This window comes from Anser brachyrhynchus (assembly GCF_964034855.1).
Source record: "Anser brachyrhynchus genome assembly, chromosome: 19".
Lineage (NCBI taxonomy): Eukaryota > Metazoa > Chordata > Aves > Anseriformes > Anatidae > Anser > Anser brachyrhynchus.
Window position 1 is genome coordinate 406,025 of NC_137712.1, and position 24,433 is coordinate 430,457.

The window sequence follows — 24,433 nt, forward strand, 5'->3', positions numbered from 1 at the left end:
TAAGTGCACTAAAATGGCAACTTCGGTCCCTGCTTGTATGTCTATGGCAAGAGAAATAAGTAAACTTTCAATTTAAACTACAAAAAAATGATACGATAATGACAGTAACTAATGAGAGGTGCTAATATTCTCTGCAGGTATCACAGGCCACACACTAAGGGTACAAGAAACAATTACAAGAAAGGGGGAAAACCCTAAAAGCATATGGAATTACTAGTGTAATACATTTTAATCTGCTTATTTGTCCTTTGACTAATTTCAGTGTTCCCATATTCTTTTCCTCAGTTTCTTCAAAGCCCAAAGATCCTTAAAAGTGCTTGAAAAACTATGAGCAAATAAATTATCGGACCGCATTATAGGTTTCTACAGGTGACTGACATACAATTACAGTGAATTGTTTGGTTTGTAAAGCAGTTGGTAAAAAGGTAGTTTAAAATGTACTTCTTTGCTCTGTTAAGCTTCACTTTTAATTTTGCTAATTTCTTTGCAAGATTCCTAGCAAGTTTTAAGTACGTTGTAAAGATGAATTTTACATTAATTCAAAAAATTCTTTTTAAAAACAGAGGTAATAGCTAATGACCAGAAATACTCTGCATATAGAAACTTCTGTGACAGCAAATTTTTAGAAAGGTTCAGGGGAATAAGACCTCATAGCAATCAAATGAGAAACATGCTTTAGACTACTAGAACTATCAGGCAAGCATTAAAAAATGCACTGGCGTTCACCCAAATTATGGATTCTCAATCTGCATTAGATTATTATAAGAGTTAGCTTGAATTCGGACAATTTTACATTCTTTTTTGTCTGAGAACATGCTGCTTCCTGATAGAAGTGACCTAGGAAGTGCTAATAAATAAATAAAATCAGTGGTACTCTGAATAAAGCAGCTTTGCTGTATTTGTCAGCATCAAAGAGGAGCCATCAGTGAAAAACTAGTAGAGGCTCCTTCAATGTCTGGATGAAAAATATTCCTTCTCCCGTCAGAGAGCGCGTTGTAAAAAGCCTTACGAGCAGGAAGTAGCCACCCCCCACTCCGACATTTTGGGGACGAATCCTATACAGTTACACATTCTAACATCTCATTTGACCTAGAAACGAAACCACACTCAAACACGGTCTCCAGAATTTCTTCCTAACTCTAAAGATTAACCGTTTTACACAACAGAAAAATAACTTCCATTTTGGACTGTCACTGATTATTCAATCAACGGCAACAACACAACAGTTTAGCCGGGTCTAGCTTTTACACGTTTTTAGCACTGTGAACAAGAACTCGTGACTCACGGTTAAGGAGTTTCAGTTACAGAAACAGATTTAAAAAACCGCAAGCAAATACAACAAACAGCGAAACCCAGCTCTGCCCCGAGCGAGGCGCCCCACGCGGCCCGGCCCTTGCTGCAGCCGAGCTGCGGCCGAGGCCCCGCCCCGGGGCTCCGAGCAGCCGCGGCCGCTGGCGGCGGGGCCTGCGCGTCTGTTACCGGCGGAGCCCTTGCACTCGTGGGAGGAGGAAAAAAGCCTACCCAACCAAAACCTGTCAGCTTGCTGCACGCCTGCCTTTTTTTCCCCCCTACCAGATGTAGGTCTACCACAAAGGAGCTGAAGTTCAAATAAGGCTGCTTTAGCCTTACAAGAAATGATGGACTCACAATTTTAAAACCAGAATGCTGAGTTCTCTCTCACCAAGACAAAGTCTTACCGTACCTCAATGGTAACACTGTACAGATGCATGGCTTAGACTGAACAGCCAGGCTGTGAAAAATCTTTAAAAAATAGAGAAAAAGAAAGGAATTAATTTTGTAGATCATCCAGACATTTGCTTTTCTAACTTCAGTACAGCGCACAAAGCTATTCAGCTGTAGACTCCAGGCTACGTTCACTGAAGAGGTGCGCTTACGATACGCAAACTGCTAAGTGAGATGCCACAACTCGTGCGGACAAGTTGTTCCGATAACCTTTGATGAAGGCACGCTAAGGACAGAAGAAAGAAGACGAAGGAGACAGGGTAAGAATGCACAGTACAAATGGGTTAAATTTAAAATATGCGTATGTTTTTGTACGTTGACAGTCCAAAGACTGATTGGTTTGCATATGAGTGAGTGTAAGCTTTTCAAAGGCATTACTGCTCCCTAATACAAACAGCAAACCTTTACACAAATTTAAAACAAATTTAGATGTGAAAATAGTTGAGATATTTTATGATGCCAGGCACTGAAGAGCCTTCTTGCCATTATTTTCTCGAATATGAAATTTATTTTATCTTATTTAATTCTGCATGTAACTTTGGGCTTCATGTTTCCTCAAACCGGCTGCAAATGCATATGAATACTGCGTGTCTTTCAACAAACTTTCTAGAACATACTAATTTCTAATGATAACTTTTCTAAAGGACTACCTGTAGTAAAAATGATGAAATCTCTGTTCTTTCTTACACTCATGTCTGATCAAGGAGACACAATAGTTCCTGGAACTTTATAACAGTTTACAAAATAAATTTCACTGAAGAACAGAACATAGCATGTATGAGTATCTTTGTGTAAACATTAAATATTTACTTTATGATCCAACTACTATTCTTCATGAGCAAAATGAGTCACATTTATTAAAATGTGTATGTGTTTAAGGGCTATTACGTACTAAGTGCATGTACACGTGTACACACACAGCATAAACATTTTTTTTGGTAGTGACTGGATTAAGTGAAAAATAAAGTGAGGCCACTGTTAAGGGAAATAACATCACTAACAGTGCTCTCTCAATAATTACATTCCATGTCTAGGACGGAAATTTAGTAAAGCAAAAAGAACAACCCACAAACAATATTACTAAAATTCTTGGTAATCAAGAATGAAAATCTGTACTTCTTGTAACTTAAAAGGCTGTATACTTTTGCCAAAAACTTCAAAATATTACATGGCAGCAAAGGATACATAATCCTTTGAAGTTTCCAGAAGCAGTTGGTAGTATTTCAAAACAAAAGTTCTCCAGGAACTAAGACATCCTCATTCTGAAGTGTTTCATTAGTCATCCATTCCCCAGAGTAAAGAAAAAATAAATAAAATAAAATAAAATCTTTCCCTTTAAGAAGCACAAGATAGTTTTTGAATCAAGATTTTACCACAAATTTAAATGGACAAAGAAGCTAAGTATAGAATGCATTATAATAAAAGCTTCTGAAGCAATTAATTAGTTTCTGTCAGAAGTGCGGCATGGCTCACAATGGCACCAAGAACTAGTGACAAAAAAAAAATATATAACTCCACCCAATAAACTCGTAATTAAACTTTCTTTTACATCACCTTTTCAAAATTGAAAGTGCATGCTACTTACTATGTGTCAACCTTTTCCTATCCACTATTATACTTCAAGCAAAACTTTAAAACTTTTCCTAATACATGTGGCATTCACACTACTGTGCAGTACTTTCACTGTGAATTTCCTTTTACCAAACTGAAAAATTTTAATGTTCAGCTTTTTCACAGCAATAATTTTCACCTAAAATCAAGCTACAGGAGTTAATTCTAAAAGAAAATCTGTATCAAGGGAAGTCCCTTCCCCTTCAAATTGAGCAAAAATGAATAAATTAAATACAAAGGCTACATGAAAAATCGATAGATTAATATAATTCTATTCAAAAGAGTATTTGGGAGAGAGAATAGGAACACTGCATGGGTGCGTGCTTTGAAAAAAGTGGCAGGGAATAAGAAAGAAAGTAGCTTCAGAAAAGTCATGCTTATATATCTTTTCACAATAATGTCGTGAAATCCAGATAATAGTACTGGCTTGGTGCCTGGAACATGCTAGCTAACTGTACATCCACAAACACTGACTATGAAAGGACTCTGCAGAAGCAAACACTAATGTTTGGGGGGGGGGGGGGGGGGGGGAAGCATCACAACAAAACAACAACAAAAAAACCACCTCTGATCTTTGTATAGTAGGAATTTACATTTTTTGACAACCTTGCTCCATTTGCTTTTACAATTCCATTAAAATGTACAACTGCACTACCTACTCTAAAAACCCTTTTAATATCATAGACAGTATTATTAAAGAAACAGTGAAGATTTGTTGTTAGCTTTTCATGTTTCTTGTTTAGAATGAACAAGTATCAAACTACGCTTGAGTACACAATCAAACAAAATAGCTGATCTTTTCAAGCAAAAATGTTATACGATCTAACACTATGCCTTTTGTGAATATGCTTTTATTTATGTATCTAAATACTTGAGTAAGCTGCACACATGGTACCACAGCATGCAGGGTTATGTAGGAAAAGCCAGACCATCAAATGACTGCTAGCCTCATTATATTAAGTATGACCAACATACGCACAAAAAATATACTGATTAACCCACAGAACTGAATTTTGTTAGAGTGGTTTAATGTAGCAATACAAACTCATTTGTAGGTAGGGTCACACTGTTGCTTTTTTCTTCTAAGTCAAAAACAACCATACAGGGAAATGTCAGAAAATACTAGTGTTGTGCAAAAAGCGAGTATCTTGTATATTTCACATATATATGTTTTTCCATCTATCTGGGTATTTCTAAAGAGCCATGAAGTATCAGTTTAAATATGTGCATTCAACTTGGGCATACACTTAACAATTCAGTCTAGACTATAAGCGCTTTCAGTCAGAACAGGATGAACAACATACAATGACGCAAATAAATTGAGCGTTAGACCTTGTCTATTCACTCTTTAATGAGATGAAAGTCACTTAATATGCCCCCTGCCCTCCCCCCTCCCCTTCAAAAGAAAGAAAACATGACGTAAAAAAACGTAGACATAAAATAGAGTGAAATAATAAAACTCCAAACTGAAATTATTTTTCTCAGTATGTAATACTCTGGGGTGCATTTTAAAGGGAACTGAACGACAATGACTGAAAATCATTTTTCCTTTAACAACAGTTACTATCCCAAAAGATACCATAAGTTAAAAAAGGAATCCTATTTTACTTTGACAGTTGATGGAGCACTCCTGCTTAAGCGTAAAAAGTCAGGTACGAAACATCCTCCTTCACCTTCTTTATGACTAGCATAACTGAAGCCTGATGGACTGAAAATGCCTACTTGGCTCCTGAGCTGCAACATTAAAAAAAAACAAAACAGTTTTTTCATGGTTTGTAAGTGAGAATTGCTATATAGGATCTTAATTATTTGCTCCTCAAACCACAATGGTAAAGTGTTTCTTCTTAATTAGATTACCTTTGCAGTAAAGTTAACTATACTACACAGTACTGAATAACTTTATTCAAATGGTTTCTGAAGTCCCTAGAATTCCCCTCATGTAACATCTTGGTTTTAGTACAGAAAAATGTCTTCCCTGTAATGCAGTCTCCAAGCATGGATACAGTGTCACATATCATTTATACAAAAGCTGCATTTATATACCTCAGTACATGACATTTGCATACCTTCAGTCCTCTGGATTAATAACAGCTTACTATAGAAAAACAAGAGGAGCAGCAAGAAGCAGTTACAGAGCTTTTACCTACTGGGCTGTTTCATGAACCTTATCTGTAGAAAAAACCCATAACAATAAAATTTATATTCTGGTACGGAATCTAGACAATTCTCTTCCACGTTTATCTTAGTTAAGGTCTTTCACACAAGATTTACAGAGCTCATTATTTTACTTTTGTATTTTTCCAAAATGCTGTATTATAGGTGATGTCTTCATTAAATGTCAAGACATTCTCTCCTTGAACTGACTTGTAATCCAAAATAAAAAATAATTAAGTTCAGTGCTTAGCTACCTTCCAGTGGTTTTCCTATGGTCTCAGCTCTTCTTTGCGGAACACTGAAAGTGTAGGTGTAAAAAACACAGTACAGACACTCAGAGATAAGAGATCAGTCTCTCAATGGTTGAAAGACTCAACATTGCAAACCACTTGAGTTCCACATGCAAAAGTGTTGATAACATACTGAGGCTTTTATAAAAAACTTTCTTTCCAGAGTAATACTGCAAACGTCTATTTTATTCAAAAAAAATAATCCAACAAAAACCAGCCATAGCATTGAAAGGTTACTGTTTGCATTTTCAAAGAAACTCAATTACATTATTGCAAGTCATACTTTCATCTGATGGAGACATGCCTCATTCTCATTTGCACACACAAGTCCTAAGGATAGGTAAAGTATTTCATAAAACCTTAAAGAAATGGTTAAATACAAATACATGCATGTCTGTTTTGTAAAAATGAGGTCCTGTGAAGGATGGTACCAGAACAAATAAGGGAAAAAAGTACACATGCTGGAACTTTCACAATTAAATGTGCATTTTGTATACAAGTAGCGTAAAAAAAAAAACAAAAAACATACTGCTGGCATTGCCACCTTCCATGCCTTCTCTTAAGGTCAGCTGATTAAAAGAACACAACTCTGAACATCTGTCAAACAGTAATACTTTGCACGTAGAAATATTTTTAAATTCACTATTTCAGGATCATGGCAGTAATAAATTACAGACTGTGAAACAGCTGTGTAATTTCAGATGGTAAAATACTCTACTCCTGTTGAAATATCACCTGTAACTTTCAAGATATTCATAACAATCCAAAGGTAATATATTTTGACTAACCAAAAATCCTATATAAATATGACAGAGTACAAAACAGAAATATTTCCAAGGAAAATTAAAGAAAGATTTTATTTGTTTTTTCCATTTAAATGACAGGAAAAAGCAATCAAAAGCTGAAACATACAATATCCCTTTCAGAAAATTTATTACCTCTTTTTTCACCAGATCACGGGAACATCCTCAGTTGAGCAAACAATGAATGAGCAAACAAACCAAATTGTTATTACCTACTTTCAGTTATATACATAAATAGGCCAACGTTTGATCTACAACCTGATTTATTTATTTTTTACCAAAGCACTTACTCTAGCTAGGAGTATGAAAAATGATACTGTTATAACAACAATGCTGCCAACAGTTTTCATACAGATGCAGTTGTATTGGCAAAAAAAAAAATTTGAACAGAATAATATATGCTACCAAGTAGGGTAAGCATACACAAATTTGATTTTAGCTGGGTCAGTACTAGGATGAGTTTGGCAATATAACTGTACCAACTTCCATGTAAAATGCTTATAGGAGTACACAAGTATTGAACAGCCAGAATCTTAAAAATGAAATTACTTCAAACTCCCATGCTTTTCCTAATTAGAAGTTATATTTCATTTGTAATTAAAATGACATTTCTTCTTCCTAAGCGTGATTCTTTCACTTCTGCTTTTGTTTGTATGCTTGTTTGTTGGAGAAATTTTGTTTGTGCGTATGAGGATAAGAGAAAGACATGGTGTATTTCCAGCAAATAAAATTTACACCAAACCTACAAACATGTCTTTATACAATGCTGCTCCATGCAACAGCAAGGTTGAAAAGTCTACAGATACTTAAGTGGAATTTTGCACTGGTGACAAACATGGCCTCAGCAATACAGCTCCCTCCCAGTCCAATGCAGAAGAGTTAGGAAGGGGGAAAAGAGGAAGAGGGAGACTGAGCCAGAGAAACAGGAAGAAACGTCATCAGCAAGAAGCAGCACTAATTAAGGACAAAGAGTACAAGCAATTACTCCGCATAAGTACAACAGAAGAAAACAGAAAGCTAGTGTGCTATACATCTAATAAGTACGATCTTCCTCTCTCATGGGAAGGAATCCTGATGTCCTAAAAATCTTATGTTCTCCTAATCAAAAATGATGAGGAAGCAAATCAAAAGTATTAAAGCCTTCCTTAAAACTGCTTCTCTGGCTTCTTGCCCCACTTCTAGCATGCTTTTTTTTTTTTCTCCCTGAAGGAATCATCATTCAGAGTTGTGCAAACGAGCATGTTGGTTATGAAGCTCACTTGAATCCAGCTACAGAAAAAATGCAATGTATTTGATGTAGCCAATCACAATATGCAACAAATACTCTTCATTCTGAACTTTCTTCCTTTTTAAAAATGAACAAGTACAGACAATAAAACTAAGAGATTATTTCACAAACAGACTGCAGGAAGGAAGACATCTGAAGACAGTACACTTCTTGCTTCAATTTGTAAAGGTGCTTTTTTTTACCAATATACTTTTATTTCCTATGTTTTTTCTTATAGGAAGAACACCTTAGAAAAGGTGACATGCAGACAAGTTTATAAGAGAGAAGCATTTCAGCACGGTCTAATCATGCTGATGTCATTCACTGACGGCTTACCTTCTGAATTTTGAAATAATGTTTGAACAGATATGTTAAGATGAGGTTGATGAACTCTGTTCCATGTTTTCTTATACAATTCTTAAAAAAAAAAAAAAAGAAAAGGAGAAAAAACAAACTGTTATAAGTTCTTCTGTATTTCTTCAGCCTGGAAAAGAATCTGCACCCCAAATCCTATGCTTGAATAAGGACATGAGATGCTGTAAACAGACAAAAGTGAACTCAGAGAAAAAAATTAGTTTCCTTTCAGTGGGTCAAAATACTTACATTTTTTGAGGGGAAGAAAGGTATTTCAATTCAAACACTGAAATAAAACCCATTTTACACCTACTATGTTAGAGACATTTGCAAGAACAGTACATCTATACTGTAATACAAGGCCTGGAAACTCCCATGATTTCTAAATGTGACTTGCTATGCAAATGTTGATTGTGCAGATTACTGCTGTCTGGGGTGAATTTATGTTCCCCATTTTCCAGGGTTCCAAATAACATTCCTTTACTCAGAGAAACCATATAAAATCCCAAACATTTATCTGTCGAGTTTTCAAAACTCTTGACAAGTTCTGTAAAGTACAATGCCCTTCTGTTTGCAAAATGAAAAAGCTTATTCCAAACTGCATGAGAAACTGAGGCAAAAATACATTTCCAAAAGCTTTGAGAATGATCAGTCCTGCTTGCATTTGTTTAAATCATTTACAGAAGCATTTATAGAAATTTATTTGGTTTATTTCAAAACAGAAAAATGTGAATGACTAATAACCATCTCTCTTCTCAGTATGAATAATTAAAGCCTGCATATCCATCATTATTTTGGAACTAAGAAAAATTGCTTTAAAGTCAGCAGCTGCCTAGAATCATTAAAAAAAAAAAAATCACACTGGATGGGACCTCACCGTCTTCTCACACTAACTTCAACATTAGATCACGTCGCTCAGCGCCTTGCCTAAATCAAAAGCTTATATATTTCCAGGAATGGAAATTCCACCATCTCTTTGTGTGACTGCTTGTGGTTTAGCTCAGCACCACACAGCTGTTCATTTACTCATCCTGCTCCCCACAGCGGGATGGGGGAAAGAATGGGAAAAAGGGGGGGGGGGGGGGGGAACTCATGCGTTGAGACAATGACAGTTTAATAGGACAGAAAAGGAAAAGAAATGATGACAAAAGAATATACGTAACAAGTGGTGCCCAATACAATTGCTCACCACTCGACAACCAGCGCCCCTGAGCACTGGCCTCCCCCCCACCTAACTCCCCCTAAGTTTTATCGTTCTGCATGACACCATAGGGTACACAGGACAGCCCTCTGGCCAGTTTGGATGAGCTGTCCTGGCCGTGTTCCCTCCCAGCTCCTTGTGCACCCCCGGCCTCCTTGCTGGCAGGGCAGTATGAGAAGCTGAAAAGTCCTTTCTGCTATGTGTAAGCGCTGCTCTGTAACTGCTAAAACACTGGTGTGCTACCAGCATTATTCTCATCCTAAACCCAAAATACAGCACCGTACCAGCTACTAGGAAGAAAACTATCTCTGCTGAAACCAGGACACTGCTTCAGTCCTTGGCTGCCATCATTGTGAAACTCTTCTGAAATCCAAAATAAATTTTTCCTGAAGCAATTTGGATCCATTGACCCCTGTCCTTTCACCGTGCCCTTCTGAAAAGAATCCATCTTCTCTACTAACACCCATTAAGCAGCTTAAAACAGCAGGAATATGTCTCTTACCTCCTCTCCTAGGCTAAACAAACCTAGCTTGCTCTGATGCTCCTCATACATCATCTCTGCTACCCCTCAGCTGCTCAGCTGTGCTCGTTTGAGTTTCTCATAGCTGTTAGTATCACAGGTCATGTCATTTATAAAATTACATTGTACTAAAGATGACCAAACAGTAAGGTGACAGTTGACACTGAATGGTTATTCCATGTGAAATGTTTTATAAGCAAAGAAAAAATACGTTGATACACCACCTTGGTTTTAAAAAGTATCAAGCAGGCTTTATACACTGAAGAAGCTCTTTATTGGATTTTTTTTTAATTATGAAAACTAGGATAGATGTACACATGCATGTTAAAATTAACCAACAAATCTATTAGAAATACGTGACATCAAGGTTGTATTTATGCAGCTCATAAAAGAATGCTCCCTGACAAGGGCATTCATGGCAGTATTGCCAATGCTAAGTTCATGTTTCCTAGAAAACTGTTGCCTATAAGCTTGTTGTATTATTTTGTTTGTTTTTAAAGAGATTAATTTTTAAGGATTATATTTGTAGCTATACAAAATGAAAATATATGTTTAAATGAAAACATCGATTTTGGAAACTTGTGGTACTTGCCTGGTAGAAAGGGCTCTTCAAATACTGGTGTTTATTACATGGTTTCTTGGGGTTCTTGACAGGCTTTAGATAATCTGGCAACTACTAACTGCAGTTCTGACCACAGTGTGGCACAGTTATTCCTGATGATGCCCCCTTTAGCTCACAGGAGCTCATATAGGACAAGAAAATTATCTCTTTCGTTCACAGACAAGCTAATTTAAATGGCCACAGCTTGCGCCTAGGAAAATTTAGATTAGGCATCAGGAAAAACTCTCTCTCAAAGAGTGGTCAGACACTGGAACAGCCTGCCCAGGGAGGTGGTGGAGTCACTGTCCCTTGCGGTGTTCAGAAAGTGCCTGGACAAGGTGCTACGAGATATGATTTAGTAGCTTAGTGGGTAGTATTGGTGATAGGATGACGGTTGGACTAGATGATCTTGTAAGTCCTTTCCAACCTTGTGTTTCTATGATTCTATGATTCTAAATACTATGTAATGTTCTATTGTCAGTTTTAGAACAGATTATCATTTTTTTATTGTTGTTTTTTTTTAAAGCTTGCACAAATTTCCAATATGTTACTTACTGTTAAATTTATTTTAAAACAGATTTTACGAAGTTCTTTGCAGAAGAATATTTAACCAGAAATAGAGGATCATGATGACAAGAAGACTCATCTGTTTAATGCTTATAGTTCTTGTGGGAACTGCTGCAAGCAAAACACAGGGATTTGAAGGCAATGATGAAGAAAAAGAACAAGAATTCATTTATATGAACAGATATAAACGTTCCAGTGACACACAGGACAAATGCACTTATACCTTTATTGTACCTCAGCAGAGAGTGACAGGTGCCATTTGTGTTAATTCTAAAGAACCTGAGGTTCTACTTGAAAACCGGGTAAATAAACAGGAATTACAGTTACTTAACAATGAACTTCTTAAACAGAAGAGACAAATAGAAACTCTCCAGCAATTGGTAGAGGTAGATGGTGGGATTGTTAATGAGGTCAAGCTCTTAAGAAAAGAGAGCAGAAATATGAACTCTCGTGTCACACAACTCTACATGCAGTTACTACATGAAATTATCCGGAAACGGGACAATGCCTTAGAACTTTCCCAACTTGAGAATAAGATTTTGAACCAAACTGCAGACATGCTGCAGCTTGCAAACAAGTACAAAGACTTAGAGTACAAGTACCAACATTTGATGTCAATTGCAAATAATCAGTCAATAATAATTGCCCAGCTAGAAGAACACTGTCAGAGAATGCCATCCATAAAGCCTCTTCCACAAACTCCACAGCCACCAAACAAAGCGTACCACCCTCCTACTTACAATCGCCTGATTAACCAGATATCTACTAATGAGATTCAGAGTGATCAGAATCTGAAGGTTCTGCCACCTACCTTACCAACCATGCCCGCAGTAACTAGTATTCCAACTTCAACTGATAAACCATCTGGTAAGTAATATTATTGATATGTCTACACTAATAATAAGTAGTAGGAAACATCGTAATGTAAGAAAATGCAAATAATTTATCTAGCAAAATAAATGATTTTGAACTGATTGAGATTCTTAGATCTGACACAGTCTGTGTATATTGAGCTGACTGAACCAACTGTACAAATGGCAAAAGCCCTTTGGGAGATCATAAAGCCAAAATGTAGTAGCATGACTGGACTTCAGTGGAGCATTGGACTTGTGGCTACTAGTAGATACAAAAGTACTTCAACGCTGTTTGCCACAAAGTCCTACTCCTCTTCCTTAAAATATAAAAATGTTCACTACAATCATTCGGAACTTCTTCAGTCATTGTTTTACTACTGTATTATCAATTAAGGTTATAGAAAGGTTATACTACAGTAGTCGATCTTAAGCCCATCTCTGAAAAACAGTTATACTGCTTCCACATTTGTTATTGGTACAAATTATTAAACGTAATCTAAAAATACGTGCTAATGTATGACAGGATACCTCAAAAACTGACATTGTATGAAAAGGTAAATGTAACTGCTGACTATCTAGAATATTTAAACTACTGTTTCTTTTAGCACCAGATTTTTTGGACAGAGTTCTATCTACATGATAGATTAGGCTTCAAATTTCAGCTTGTTAAAGCCTGACTTTCCTGACCTTATGGGAATATTACTAGTTTTATTCATTTCCAAGGCTTTTATTAGGAGATAGAAAATGGAAAATACGAGTAGCTGGGTGGGATGTTGGAATAGTTTGAGAAATTGCACTAAATTTAGAGCATTAAACATTAATTTTAGACTTTTGTCCAAATTCAAGTCACATTTGGTATTCGGATTCTTGTGAATAGTTGCCATTAGATCTATATATGGTGTTCCACTGGAGTTAATAATTTAATCAAAATCAATGGAGACACTCCCAGTGAAGCAAATGGGACTTTTGGATGAACCACTCATGAAATGAATTTATATTCTAACACTGAATTTATATTCTAACACAATCTTTACCTTTATACCTTACTGTGCCTTCTCCTCAAGAACAGGAAATGGTAATAGGTGACTTTGTATCGAACACTGATTTTACGGTTGTTTCAGTTCTTGTTATTGAGTCTTTGTTTGCAGAGTTTAGAACTATCTCAAACTATCTCCAGCTAAAACGCCTTCTTAGCCCAGGAATGCATAAAACTGACAACAGCAGAATTTAAAAACAGTATTTTACCTGTTCTTAATGCAGATAGCCTCACAGTCCCTGAACTTTTGGCTCTTAATTCTTTCTTAAAACAGGAAGTGGTTATGTTCACTCTTGCTCTCAAGGTTTTAGGTCCTTAACTTTTAGTTGCAGCTATTTTGAGATTCTGTGATTTTACAGACATATTTTTATCATGTTGGTTATGGAGTCAGTTTGCTTTAAATGAATAGCAAGTAAGAAGGAAAATAGTTCAAGTCCTAGGTATTATATTTTTATTATTGTTTTTAATATAAAGAAATTTCAGTAGCATTGTCAAGGCCAGGGAAAAAAGGTAATCAGGCTAAGATTAATTAGTCATAGAATGCTACAGTAATCCCCAACAGCCTTCCATACAAGACTCCCCACATCAACAATCTGAATCAAGAGTCTCATAGCATGTTCAGAGGAGGAGGTCAGCATAATTTTAATATACCTGTTGTAGAACAAACAAAAAAAAAGGCCAAAAAAATGCATTCTGAATACCTAACAGATTTAAGCACATTAGCCCCACAGATTTTTCCTGTCTTACTTCACCAAGACAAATCAGTTTATACCAAATGTTTGAGATGAAGGAGTTGCAGAAAATTCTTAGTAATTGACAGTCAATGATTTAAATATTACTGACTTGTGCCCAAGATTGAACTGCTATAATTCACGACATCTGAAGGGGTTTGACACTTCGTGTAAACATTTATGAGGTTATTGTAAGTTTTTAAATCTAGCAGGTGATAATTTTTGTTCTTGTACAAATCCAGAAAGGAATATATCTGTGTTGTACTTGCATAGGGCACTTGCACTCTAAGACAGGAGGAAAGGGAAGCAAGTGGTACAATAATACGGGATATTATATAGCTGTTACTACTCTCTTAAGAGTTCTGCCATAAGCCAGAATGCAAGCACTGGAAATCAGAGCTCAATTAGTCTAGGTGATTGGTAAATCACAGGTAAAGAATCCACTTGCACCTATGGTTCCACGTACTTCAAGAACATAGTTCATGTTTTATGTGTCCTGAATTGGGAATACAAGAGAAGTCTTTTTTTTTTTTTTTTTAAGCATGGGAGCAACATGCACTTGCTTCAGAAAAAAAGGCATACCACTGACTAAGGCATGAAGTAAGGCATGTGAGATACACATAGCATATACTTCAAGGCTATTTGCAACTTACTTCAAATGACCTGTCAAACTCTCTTATCAAATATAGTAATTGCCATTAAATAAATAAATAAAATAAAAATAATAATAATAAAAAAACCCACAAACACACAACTTACTTCTCCACGGAAATTTTCCCAATGAAAGAAACTTGAGCAGGTGTTTCAGTCTACCGAAAATCTCTACCACACTTTGCTACAAAGTAGTCATTTTATAACACTGCCAAAGATAAACTGGCCATAGCTTGCACTGTGCCATGCAAAACCTATTGTTGTTTAACTCTGATAGGCAGCTAATTACCACTCAACTGCTCTCACTCCCCCTCTTCAGCAGGGCTAGGAGAAGAAAATGAGATGGAGGAAAGAAATGTTTGGGTTTGATATAGGTGCTGTTTAATGAAACAAAAGCAAAGGCCACACAGAACCAAAAGGAGAAACAATTATTCTCTTCTTCCCATCAGCAAAGGATGTTCAGCCACATCCTGGGAAGCAGGGCCTCAATACACATAGCAGTTGTTTGGGACGACAGACACTTCCGTAACAAGAGCCTCCCTTTCTCCTTCCGCTTCCCCAGCTTTTACTGCTGAGTGTGACATCACATAGCACTGAATATCCCTTTGGTCAGTTTAGGTCAGTTGCCCTGGCGATGTCCCCTCCCCACCTCTTGCCCACCCTCAGCCTACTGGATTTTGGAGGGTGTGTGTGGTGTGATACCAAGTCAGTGCCAGCAACACGCGCAGAGCACAGCACTGTGTGGGAAGTTAAATCAATCGCAGCCAGACCCAGTACAGAACCACAGAACTTCAGAATCATGGTATTTTTCACTATGTAAAAAAAAATAAATAATAATAACAGGAGAAAAACACATCTATTATAATTTCTTTGAATTGATACAGTAGAGGATGTATCAGTAGAGTACTACCCTTGGACTGGTACTTTTTAATATCTTTATCAATGACATAGACAACTGGATCAATTGCACCCTCAGCAAGTTTGCAGATGACACTAAGCTGAGTGGTGCAGTTGATATAACAGAAGGAAGGGATGCCATCCAAAGGCACCTGGACAAGCTAGGAAAGTGGGCTCACATGAACCTTGGGCTCACATGAACCTAACGAAGTTCAACAAGTCCAAGTGCAAGGTGCTGCACCTGAGTGGGGCCAATCCCAGACATGAGGACAGACTGGAAGAAGAACTCATTGAGAGCAGCCCTGCAGAGAAGGGCTTGGGGGTTCTGGTGGATGAAAAGCTTGACATGAGCCAGGAGTGCGTGCTTGCAGGCCAGAAGACCAGCTGCATCCTGGGCTGCATCAACAGAGATGGACAGCAGGTTAAGGGAGAGGATTGTCCCCCTCTACTCTGCCCTTGTGAGGCCTCACTTGGAGTACTGCGTCCATGTCTGGAGCCCCCAGCACAAGAAGGACATGGAGCTGTTACAACGGGTCCAGAGGAGGGCCACAAAGCTGATCAGAGGACTGGAGCACCTCTCCTATGAAGAGAGGCTGAGAGAGTTGGGGCTGTTCAGCCTAAAGAAGAGAAGGCTCCGGGGTGACCTTACTGCAGCTTTTCAGTTCTGTAAGGGGGCTTATAAAAAAGATGGAGAGCAACTTCTTGCTCTGGCAGACAATGACAGGACAAGGGGGAACGCTTTTAAACTGAAAGAGGGGAGATTTATATTAGAGGTTAGGAGGAAATTCGTCACTTGGGAGGCTGGTGAGGTACTGGAACAGGTTGCCCAGAGAATCTGCGGACACCCCACCCCGGAGGTTTTCAAGAGCGGGTTGGACGAGGCCCAGGGCAACCTGATCTAGTGGGTGGCATCCCCGACTATGGTGGGGGGTTGGAACTAGATATCTTAAAGGTTCCTTCCAACCCACACCATTCTATGATTCTATGATAGGATAGTCACTTTAATGATTAGGAAAAGAGGCAAGGGCCTCAAGTTGCACCAGGGGAGGTTTAGGTTGGAAATTAGAACGTTTCTTTTCAGAAAGAGTAGTCAGACATTGGAACGGGCTGCCCAGGGAGGTGTCACTGCCCCTGGGGGTATTTAAGGAAAGGTTGGATGTGGTGTTTAGGGATGTGGTCTAGTGGGTGATAGTGGTGATAGGGGTATGGTTGGATCAGATGATCTCGAAGGTCTTTTCCAACCTTAATGATTCTATGATTCTATTATATGTTGACTTAGACCTGAGCCAGGGCTGATAGTCCAGTATTTTCTGGTAACGTGTTCTGTGGCTGGTGAGAGTTGCTATATAATTCTCTTTCCTGTAACATTCTCATTGATCTCCTCATTATTTTCCAAAATTTTATTAATTGCTTTTCTGGATCTATTATCCACAAATTTATCAGAAGTCCATCTCTTGAGTCAGTGACAGAAATATGAAGGGAGAAGTACAGAAGACTATTAAAATAAAATCTGGGTGAAAGGAATCTGAAGATGATGTTTGGTTCTTCCCACAAAGCAGAAAGTCTTCATTTCTGACAGATGCATCTCCAGTCCATTCTTGTATAACCTTAATGATGGAGATTTACAACCTCGCTAGGTAGTATATTTCCAACCCCAGCTGAGTTTACTGCCAGATTAGACAATTCATCAGGGGAAAACAAATTCCCTTGCTGTAACCTAAGTCTACTACTATTCATCCTATGGACAGCAGACGTAGAAAAGCATCTATTTCTTTTTAATGTATGGAAGAACAGTATTATAGTTTTTCTAACTTTCTGTAAGTGAAGTATCTATCCTTCAAACATTCTTTTCAGACTTTACCTGACCTGTTAAAATTTGTTGAAAACTCATTCACTGGCCCACATTCTGCTTGTGCTTTTAAGTACCCAAACTGGCTTTACTATCACATAGAAGAATAGAAGAGTTACTTCATATGCATAGTACCTTTGTTGTTCTATCTTCATATAGCATTTTCCTTTTTTGCAAAGTGAAGTGTTATTGACTCATGATCAACTTGCAGTACTATAGAACCCCATGATCCTCGCCTGAGGAAGTACTGCTTTTCTAGCTGTCTTTCATTTTGGTCTCCAGAGGTCCCTTCCCAATTTGATTTGACATATGCTATTTTTCCCTTATCTATGTAACTTATCAGAAAAAGAAGTTTCATGTTTGTTCTGTACAAAATCCACACAAATATTTCTCTCATTTTTTAGTTTACAACAGTTTGATTTGTTCAAGTAAATGCCCAACTACTGAAGTTAAGCTATTTAGTCTTTCATTTCTAGGATATCCTTCTCTACTCCCTTCCTCCCTCACCTTTTCAGTAGGCAAGGAACATAAAATACCTTCTCCTCATCATCCAAGATGTTCTCTGTTCTCAAAAGCCCCTCCCCACAATTAGAATCATAGAATATCCCTAGTTGGAAGGGACCCATAAGGACCCATAAGGATCATCGAGTCCAACTCCTGCCCCGGTAGCCTCACCACCCTCCCTCACGCCCTGGTGGCTCTACAAATATCTAGAATGAATTAGGAAAAAAAAAAAAAAGGAAAAAAAATACCATGAACAATGACCCATGAAACAAACAACCTGCCTACCACCACAACTGAAAGAACCGCCCAGCCACGGAAAGAAAATCCACGTACATTTTATCCAATCCTTTCTATACCGTATCTAAAGTTCTTAAATTTGCCAAAGCTCCTGATTGTACTAACCATCTAGCCACAGGTATTAAATGGCATCTTATTTTAATCTGTTGACAGATGGTCTTCATCACAAAGTAGTAGGTCAATGTTTTCTGTTATCTTGGCCTTAATACTGTTGTAGTCTTTATTTATTTAAGAACAAAAGCAACAAACGGTCATGCCTAGTACTTTGACCTAGCAACTAGTTTGTCTGAGCTTTCTTCAGATTTTCAAAGCTACTGGAAAGTTCATGATCTAGCCAGGTCAATTTCGTACTATTTTTCCTAGCCTTCTACAATAGCAAATCCACTGTAGTGTTCTCAACAGATACTCTTTAATGAACTTCTAAACTCTTTTGTTGGACTAATTTTTCTAAAGGATTTTCTCGCTCTCTGAATTTGCTTAAGTCTGTTATATTTGAGCTCATTTTCTTTGTTTTGTTTTCTTTTATTTCTTTTATTTCGTAAGAATTGCAGATTCCATTATTTCACACTCAAAAGATTGCCCACAGTGCTTTCTATTTCAGATTTTCTGTCAGTTCATCCCTACTTGCTGGATTCAAATTTAATATGGATTGCTCTCTATTTTGTCTGTTTCTCCATTTTATGCATTTGTCAAAAGGCTGTTACCAACAAATTCCAAAACCTTGTTATATCATCGGATGCATTCTACTCCCAACAGATAGAGAGACAGTTAGAAGTAGGTAATTCAAAATAGTTAGCAAGAAGCTTACGTTACCATAAAATAAAAATCTACAGACAACATGGCATTTATTTTCCAGGCTAGAACTGTCAAGTGGAACATAAGATCTGAGAATTCCTATAGACAGCTATGCACTGTAATGTTTTTGTTAATCATTCTCATAATAAATCCACTAATATTCATTATTTTCGTTTAACAATTGCTTTCATTACTACGATTACTTAAAAAATAAGGTAGAAAGGTTAATTAGCAGGAAAAGCAAGTGCAAGTATTTGGTGAAAACATATAGAATATGCAGAAAATACTTATAAAATAACAAAGGCAATGAAGTTAAGAGGACGTAAGTGTAATTTTGCACGTGGAATGTCCGTATGCATAGACACAAACTATACAGTACAGATAGAAGAACGAAGAGATGGATAGTGGCATATACTACATTTCTTCTCATTTTAGTTGTGATTGTATCACAACTTGGAAAAAAGAAAAGCATGCTGAAGATGTTCTTCCATCAAGACACATGAAAGGAGGGTCCAAATACTGTAGATAGCTCAGTTTAATAAGTGACAATTAAAACTATTTATCAAAGTATTGTGATTTCCAGTTGTGGAGTATTTTTAAGTATTCCAGTCTCTTTTAGATAACAAGCATTTGAACACACATTCATGTCACATGTTCTTAAAAATATAATGAAAAAAATTTTAGATCCTGTAAAAGAAGCCACTGGAAGAGATCGGCCACAAGAATTTCTCCCCCCACCCACCCCCGAAAAAAATGTAAATAATTATACAGCTCCAGAATTCAAAATACAACTACAGTTGCTCTTTTTAATATGTGCCACTACATACACATTACGATAAAATAAACAAGAGCAATTTAAATTACCATCATTCACTACCTCTATCTCCTTCCACCACTCACAATAAAACCATGCAACTGTGTCACAGAATACTCTATCTACACCTGCACTTCCAGAAATCTGAACAGTTAAGCACAACAGAATTAGAAAATGGGCTTAGCAGCAGCACCCTAATTGCATTTTGTGAATATGATTGAGGAAACAAGAACACAGCAATACCACACACCAAAAAATTGGATTGCCTCCTGGTGCACTGATGTTTTATTAGCTAGTTAAAAAGACAAAAATAAACAAACAAACAAACAAACAAACTCCCCAAAACACCAAAATTCTTCCTATGAAACATTTATTACTACTTCATTTACTAAGTATAAGGATAGCTCTACTACTTCCATTGTTGGACAATGAATTATGAAAAAGGGTAAAGGAACTGAATTAATTTAAAATAATAGCAATACATGCTTCGGTATGACTGTTGACAGAAGATCTGACAAGCCTTCATCCTTCAGCATGGAAAAAAAAACAAGGGTTTCTAACCCTGAGGATTCTGTGTTGACTTCTTGTTGACTGCTCGTCAGATATGAGCATAGTAGCAGAACATCTAGAGGATTCTAAATGCAGTTATCAGCATGGACTGACGAATTGTTCATATCTAAATTTCTCAGACTTGTTAACATGGAATCTATTTATCTTCCCACAGGAATAAAATAACAAACGAAAGACACTTTCAAAACAACTATGCTCTTTACAGAGTCTACTAAATTCAGGGAAACAAAAAATCCATTCTCCTGAAAATGGGAAAGAGCACTAGCTTTGACTTCCATGAACGCAAAGTATTTTAAAGTATTTTATATCACCTCATTTATCTAAAAATCTCTCACTGTATAAGTGCACATTCCATGTTATGAATCTGATTTTTTTATTTTGTTTAGCTTATTATCATTTATTAGAGTGACAGCAGTAACCTACATTCATGTTTTATGTTGCTGATTCCACTGTTTATTTTCATTACATTTTTGGAGACCTAAAAAGCTCAGGATCTCCAAGACAGAAATTAAGTCAAACTTATAATTCTGTTTTCTAAAGGAAAATATTAATATATATCTACAGAGTAATTCCTATTTAGTTTTTTTGAAAATATGACCAATGTTACTAGACTTCAGTTGCCTTACATAAAAATCTACCCATATCATTATTTCATTGTGAAGTGTTCCAGAAAAAAAAGTTACAGTGAAGTAATCTGTTTGAAAACACTGAGTGGTCACTAAAGCTTCAATAAGAGAAAAAAGAAATGCACTATTCAGCTGAAGCAAATATACTGTGAAAAGTGTAGAAACATGCTACCAATTCAAACACTGCTCTGCATTGAAGTTATACTCAGTTGCATTTTGACTGCAGAGTCCTTCTCTTTTGACGCAGGGCCCTGGAGAGATTGCCTACAAGCATTAGAAGATGGCCATGATACAAGCTCCATCTATCTTGTAAAACCAGAAAACACAAACCGACTTATGCAGGTCTGGTGCGATCAACGGCATGACCCTGGTGGCTGGACAGTCATTCAGAGACGACTGGATGGGTCTGTCAACTTTTTCAGGAACTGGGAGACATACAAGGTTAGGACAAGTGAGCAGTTTAATGTCTTCTACCCTCTAAAAATTATTGGTAAAGTTAATTTAAAAGGTGATTTTTAGAGTCTTGACAATAGACTTCTTAAAAAGGAATTTGTTTTCTACTTAAGAATACACCCAGATTTACCATTAAAACATATGCACAGTATTAACGCCCTTCTCTTGCTTCCTTTACAGCAAGGATTTGGTAATATAGATGGAGAATACTGGCTTGGTTTAGAAAATATTTATTGGCTAACAAATCAAGGCAACTACAAACTGCTCATAACAATGGAAGACTGGTCAGGTCGGAAAGTATTTGCTGAGTATGCTAGCTTCAGACTAGAGCCAGAAAGTGAGTATTACAAGTTGAGACTGGGACGCTATAACGGAAACGCAGGAGATTCTTTCACTTGGCACAATGGTAAACAGTTCACCACACTGGACCGGGACCATGACGTATACACAGGTACAAGGCCCCCTTTTGGTTTCCTTGACTTTTTTTTTTTTTTTGAAACGGAAAAAAATATACAGCTGTAGACAAAAAAATAAAAATGAAATTGTATTTTAGAGAGTTGTCAATTAGTAACTTATGAAATACAAACTGATGTGTCAACCCTTATATGTACTAACTGAATTAAAAATTCTCACTCTCACTGAAATATTTATTAATTACATTAAACACAGGTCTGTAAAATATATTATTAAGGTTATTTGAGACAATAATGCAACCAGATTTTCCAGCAAAGCACAGTAGCATTAATGAGTCCATTTGTAGAACTTAAAATATAGACTTGGTTCTTGAAGAAGCAGCACCTTGCACTGCACAGTACCTACATGTTAAATACACAGTTAAAAGTATATTTTGTGCTAGGCTTGTTTGCTTGCTGTAAGATTTTTCACTTTTTTCCTGAGACTGAATCATAGCTTTCTTTTACAGGTAATTGCGCTCATTACCAAAAGGGAGGATGGTGGTACAATGCATGTGCTCATTCAAATCTCAATGGAGTTTGGTATCGTGGAGGACATTACCGCAGTCGGTATCAGGATGGTGTTTACTGGGCTGAATTCCGGGGGGGATCATATTCACTAAAGAAAGTTGTTATGATGATAAGACCTAACCCTAACACATTCCACTGAGATAATATTTCTCTTTTTTTTTTTTTCCTTTCTTGATCTAAAAAAGATGTATAACTATACTGTTAGCACCTGGAATTATTTCAGAAATGAGGAATGTAAGATACTGTAAATTTATTGCTAAGATGTGAGGGCTTGTATATTTTATTTTCAAGAATCATTCCAGGGAAAGAAAAGCTGAAGTAAAAAAAACAAACTGAAACAACATAATATTCAGAACACCTCTCTGTATTAGAAGCAGTTATATTAAGCCTTTTAGAACTGACAATTGAGATGGATTGTAGATACATTTTCTGTTTTTTACTCCCTGTAAATTAAGTTTGGATGGTAAAAATACTGCCACAACATTTAAATATTTTTGGATGTTATATTAAATATTCTCAAATACAGGAAATATTACAAACTGTACAGCAAGAGTTTTATTATTATTATAAGCAATCACTAGACACAGGAAATCATATCCTTTGAACTAGGTAGCTGGTATATTAGTATGATTATTTTAATTTAATCTTTGTTAACTGATATGAATAAAATTAATACTATATAACTTGAGTTTGTGAACAGATACTCAAACCATTACTGTCATAATAAATCCAGTCTTTCCTATTTACTTTGAGCATTTTAATAATCTGTTCCTACAAATTAGAATTGGCATTTGATTAAAACGTTTTAGATGGAAAACTTTAATCATTTTCCTAATCAGAATGAACTAGCTACCTGCACAGGGAAATAAACTCAGATTCACTATGGATATAACATACTGTATAGCCAACGTGTCATACTATACTATATTTTGTACCTGACTTCAGTCATTACCTGCTGTGTAGGCTCTCTAGTCAGAAATGGCTGGATATAAATTAAAGGGACTATCCAACTTTGCAGGCAAATGATGGATACCACTATATAAGCTATTTAATATTCATAGCCAATAGGTGAAAATTATATAAAGAAGCTACTTATAGCCAAGAACAGTTATATTTGCCATATTTCACAATTATATTATTGTCAAATTATTATACCGTTTTACTCATCTATAATTAAGAGTTTAGTCACAACTATGACATACTGACTGGCATAATTCTAATATTCTCCTATGGTAGGTTTCTAGAACAGACCTTTCAAAATGGAAACTACCATGAAAAATGTAAGTTAAAGAATGCATGTAAGAAGGAGGGAAAGCAAAAACCCCCGGAATTTCAATATATTTCTCAGTAAGCCTGCAAGACACTTAATGTGTTTGTGCATCTGTTTGCACACTTCTTCCCTTATTACCTCATAAATTCTTTACAAAGGTATGATGTGCATTAAACTGGCGTGTGAAGCAGCATGTGTTGTATATAACAAAGTAGGGTTTTTAATATATTAGATCATCCCTGTAATATTGTAATCTTTTAATAAAGCAACAAACGTTATTTTGAAATGTTCAGATTTCATCCTGTTTTAGTTGAGGTTATTCACAGAAAAGCATCATTAATTTCACAGAGTATATCTGACACATTCAAACCAACTGGGGTGGGAGGAGGAGGTAGAGGAAAGGAGCAGAATAATGAATGAAAAAGAGTATGTCTGGCTGTACCTAATAATTTAGTTCCTGTCATGTATTAAAAAAGCATATTCGCATCATAATGAAGTACTTTCCACAAATGTTGTAGGGCAATCTTTTAAAGACACAGGTTTACAGAAACTAAAGACATTGGAAAAAGTTGTGTACGTTACTATATAGACACTATTCATGAAATTCAAGCTTTGCTTGGCTCAGTGTGGACCATCACACTAAGACAACAATAAGGATCATATCATTATTTCATAATTTAGCTAAGACTTGATCAGATAAGCCACCAGTAGAAAAAAACACAACATTTAACATGGTATTTGTTTTTAAGATAGAGGCTGGCACATCAAAAATAGTTATACATAAGGAATTTAGAAATTATATAGTGAAACAAGTTATTTGCAAGAATACTGTCTGAATCACAGATTTGCAAAATTTCACAATGCACTTTCTTTTTTTTCCAAATTCACATAGTAGAAATTGCTTTGCACTAGGATCTACCATCTCACCACCATGAAAGGTCGTTTTTCCTCATATTTCTCTAATTACTTCTAAATCTTTCAATAGCATTCGT

At 36.5% G+C, this 24,433-nt stretch overlaps 2 protein-coding genes across 5 annotated transcripts in view; one reads left to right on the forward strand and one right to left on the reverse strand.

Moving 5' to 3' along the window:
* The window catches only part of RALGPS1 (Ral GEF with PH domain and SH3 binding motif 1), a 110,041-nt gene that overhangs the window by 55,820 nt on the left and 29,788 nt on the right, over positions 1-24,433 (reverse strand). For 2 of the 4 annotated variants that reach the window (XM_080561719.1, XM_080561720.1), the window contains exon 11: positions 8,205-8,285. The exons of the other annotated variants lie outside the window; for them this stretch is intronic. In XM_080561719.1, the coding sequence (XP_080417845.1) occupies positions 8,205-8,285 (81 nt within the window). The remainder of the gene's footprint in view (positions 1-8,204; positions 8,286-24,433) is intronic. 4 annotated transcript variants of the gene reach the window in all.
* On the forward strand, positions 1,433-23,727 carry ANGPTL2 (angiopoietin like 2). The gene is made up of 5 exons (XM_080561731.1): positions 1,433-2,003; positions 11,122-11,978; positions 20,983-21,176; positions 21,369-21,639; positions 22,111-23,727. Exons 2-5 carry the CDS (start codon positions 11,171-11,173, stop codon positions 22,308-22,310), a joined length of 1,473 nt encoding a protein of 490 aa, XP_080417857.1. The 5' UTR covers positions 1,433-2,003; positions 11,122-11,170; the 3' UTR covers positions 22,311-23,727.